Source organism: Gadus chalcogrammus, chromosome 8, assembly GCF_026213295.1.
Source record: "Gadus chalcogrammus isolate NIFS_2021 chromosome 8, NIFS_Gcha_1.0, whole genome shotgun sequence".
Classification (NCBI taxonomy): Eukaryota; Metazoa; Chordata; class Actinopteri; order Gadiformes; family Gadidae; genus Gadus; species Gadus chalcogrammus.
In genome coordinates this window covers 5,074,850-5,078,890 of record NC_079419.1, presented here as the reverse complement: position 1 = coordinate 5,078,890, position 4,041 = coordinate 5,074,850, and the positions used below count along the sequence as shown (strand labels likewise).

Sequence of the window (4,041 nt, the reverse complement as noted above, 5' to 3'; positions counted from 1 at the left end):
TTAATGCCCTTATGGAGTTATGAAAAAAACCTAGCTGGCCCGGTTACCCTACCATGGTCAACACGTCAACAGACTTCCCACGGTCGCGGCATCGCGCTGCGGTACAGCAGGAAAATGGAGTCATCCGGGGCTGTGTTCCTTGACTCACTCGCTGTACATTTTCCTACCGGAGAAAGGAGGAGAGAAGCCGGCCTGCTGCCTTTTCCCCTCCCGGAGATCCCGAACCCTTTCCCTTTTCCCGGCCGACCCACATTACCGCAGGGAACCTGCTACGTCTCGCACGATGAACGGTGGAACCAATTAGACAAAAGAATTGTCATGTGGATTATCAAGAGCTTCTGCGTAAAGCCAGGAGACGGGCCACAGAGGAGAGCACGGGACATGGTGGGGGGGGGACTTTCCAGACATGTGTTTTTTATTTTAAAGGAAATTTATAAAATTCTTTGTTTTAGAATCCGGGTTTGACCTGTTGCTATAGCCCTGCTTTGTCACGCCCCCCCCCCCCCCCTCTTTGCAGCACCATTCTCTCCAGACGTATGTAAGTCTTCAATCAAACAGACATCTGGACTGCATTGGGGCCGGTGGGGGGGGGGGGACCGCTCGCACTCATTACAGAGTGCAAGCGGTCTGATTGCCGAATAGCAGACCACGCGGTGATGTCACTTTTCATTAATACAGATGCAGCCCACAGCGGTTGCATCTATCTTCCAGTCCAGAGATACCAGAGAACAGAGATATCAGAGACCAGATATACCAGGGACCAGAGATACCAGAGACCAGGGATACCAGAGACCAAAGATACCAGAGATACCACACAACAGAGATACCAGAGACCAGATATACCAGGGACCAGAGATACCAGAGACCAGGGATACCAGAGACCAAAGATACCAGAGATACCACACAACAGAGATACCAGAGACCAGATATACCAGGGACACCAGAGATTCCAGAGACCAGAAAATACAAGATACCAGACACCAGCTACACCAGAGACCAGATAAAGCAGATACACCATAGATACCAGGGATACCAGATACTAGAGATACCAGAGACCAGAGAGACCAGATATACCAGAGACACCGGGGATACCAGAGACAAGAGTTACCAGAGATACCAGAGACACCAGGGATACCAGAGACAAGAGTTACCAGGGATACCAGAGATACCAGGGATGCCAGAGACAAGAGTTACCAGAGATACAAGAGACACCAGGGATACCAGAGACCAGAGTTACCAGTGATACTAGAGATACCAGGGAAACCAGAGACCAGAGATACCAGAGATACCAGAGATCAGAGTTACCAGAGACCAGAGATTCCAGAGACCAGAGATAGCAGAGCCCACACACAAGAAGCTACGATGTGTGCACATTTCGGTGCACTATCTGATATTATACAGCTGGATCGTGATGGATGGCAAATGTCTGTTTTGTTTTTTTTGGAAACAAACCGCTTGCTGTGATTGATAGATGGTTTGAACTGACTTGATATTTACGAGTTATTTACAATAAAGGAATCTATCTTTTACCGTTTCCGACTTTGGTTTTTACTTTCCACTTGTTTGTCGAGGGCTTTGTAAACATATCTGCTACTGTCCAATCACCGCTGAGGCCAATAAATAAATGTGTGGTTCGGACTTCTCGTCCAAACCACAATACACATGGATATAACACATGGAGAATATGCAAGAACTGAGAAAATGGAAATTAACATTTTGCAGCAATTTTTCACTCTCAATCAATCCTCTCCCTCTTTACGGATATTTGCAAACAAAGAAGGCTTCCTGTTTCCATGCCAACCTGAGATAAATCTAAATAACTACTATGGTATGTCTGAAGTTATCCGAAGTAATTGGTCAGTTGGGATTGATGATCAAGGACACCGAGGCCTGTAGTTCATTTCAGTTCAGTCACATGAAACTCAGCCAACCTTGTCCAAAGTTCAAAGATAAAAACCCAGTTAAGAAGTTCACTGGCTCTGCATTCGCTGAACAAATCACATCATAAACTGAAAACCCAAGCATCCCGGCAAGCAGCTGACTACAAATACTGTGACATATTTTACCAATTTCCAAAATTCCACTGTCATCTGCAGTTGATAGTTGTTGTTCAGTCTGAAGCATTCCCGTGTATTTGTCCCATGCTGTGAGGCTCGGAGAATATGCACATCCCTCCTTCAAAGATGCCGTTATTCAAAACATGTGCATGTTCAGAATATGATGTCCTTCTTTCCAGCGGACAGAAATAAATACAGATACATCGATTATCCCAACACAGATTTGACAGCCCCATTTCCCGAATGCGTGAAGCTTTCCCGAATGCGTGATTCTGATCCAGGATCAGATTCACGTGAGGTCATACGACTGGCTGGATGCCCTCATTTAGAGTTGCCTCTTCTGAAAGAACAAAAACATGGTTGGATAACATTTCAGTTGAAATGTTTATGGTCCCTATGAACAATGTTTAAACCACAGAAACATGACTAGGTCTACAGAGTTGTCTAGATGCATCCATTTGCAAGTAGACAACAAAGAGCAGTACCTCATCTTCTCAAGGTTCTTCAAATAAAAGATGTTCTTCTGGGAACCCTGAGCTTATGCGGATGGCGGCATTCTTTCAAAGACATGCCTTTCCCCCTTCCTTTAACAGCTAATGTGCCTTCCTGATTATGCTGCTTATCCAAATGAGGAGCATTGAGGGTCACAGGACGTTTGAAAAGAGGAAGCAATTAATCTGTGGAACAGACAACCGAGAGTAGGGCTCTGGACAGCCTCACACTGGGCTCCTCTTATCAGCTAGGGCTTGGGGTGAATCGGCTAGTAATGACCACTCATTTGATCTCCGTGGGGCAGTGGACCCTCCACTCTCAACTTCTGACCCCCCCCGCAGCTTAAAATATCCTCTCATCCCCCCGGTCGATGTACCAACTCATCTGTGCTGAATTTCGCCATCCAAACACCAAGATGAATTGGACAATTATGATTTTGCAACTCGCACCACATTGAAAGGGGGGGTTGAGGGGGGGGGGGGGGGATTTGGGGTGTAGAATATCTAGACAGATCCAAGATGGAGGCGTACCAGTTGGCGGCCTGCGGGCCGGTTGTCAGTATCACAGGGAATAGCGTTACAGTCGTCCCGAGCAGCAAGCCCACTGAACACTTCCCTGGAATATCTTCCAGATTTGGATGGAAACAGCGCTCGTGTCAGACGCTATCCTCGAGCGAAACAGAACGCCGTGATCATACACAGACGTTCTGTCAAGTGTATAAATCATTACCCCGAAACACGCGTCTCCAAGAAAAAAAAGAAATAAAGATGAAAGCCTGCATCTGGATCGGCGATGGTGGCCTTAAGCGAGGTCTGTTGTTTTTTTTACCGAGTGCGGTTTGCGTGCTGCTTTGTCTTGCTTCATCTTCGTAACAAAAAAAAACCTGAAGGTGAAGCGGAGCCACAGAACCACATGTGACCTGGGAGTGATTTTACACCGAGGAGCAGGCCGGGGGTCACTCTCCTCCATCCTCCTTTGTCCTGGTTAACGGACGGCCGGGCTTTGAACCTCACGGGGGCCTCCGACGGGCCCCGGCGGGCCCCGCGCAGTCCACCAGGAACACGACATGAATCTTTCAAAAACGACCCTGGAATGTGTTGCCCCGGACAGTTTAACGGCCCAAACACCTGCCAGTTGCATACCTGACTCAGATATGAACTGACTGAAAGTCAAAAGTCGCACAGCAACTCAATAAGTACCGTAGGAGTTGGGCGAGGTACAGGAACGAGGAGGATTGACAGTTTATACTCACCTTTATTCAAAGGAGAAGTCAAAGGTTAGGAGTTCAGTCAAAAGCAAGACATCGTTAGTGTTACAGTGAATGCCATATCCATGACATGAGTCAACCACACTGCATTTCTCATAGGTTGTGTTATATTGTGTGTACCTTTTTATGACCGCATTAATTAAGTTCCACCCTCTTTATAGCAGTACACTTCAATTCAGCCTAAAGTACTTACAGTCCTAATGCATTTTTCTCCTGTACTTTGCC

General features: G+C 46.8%; 1 protein-coding gene across 1 annotated transcript in view; it reads left to right on the top strand.

The window, feature by feature from the left end:
* The first annotated feature begins 3,067 nt into the window (after positions 1-3,067).
* wnt3a (wingless-type MMTV integration site family, member 3A) overlaps positions 3,068-4,041 on the top strand; it is a 6,347-nt gene continuing 5,373 nt past the window's right edge. The window contains exon 1 of the mRNA XM_056596209.1: positions 3,068-3,103. Coding sequence (XP_056452184.1) covers positions 3,068-3,103 — 36 coding nt within the window. The remainder of the gene's footprint in view (positions 3,104-4,041) is intronic.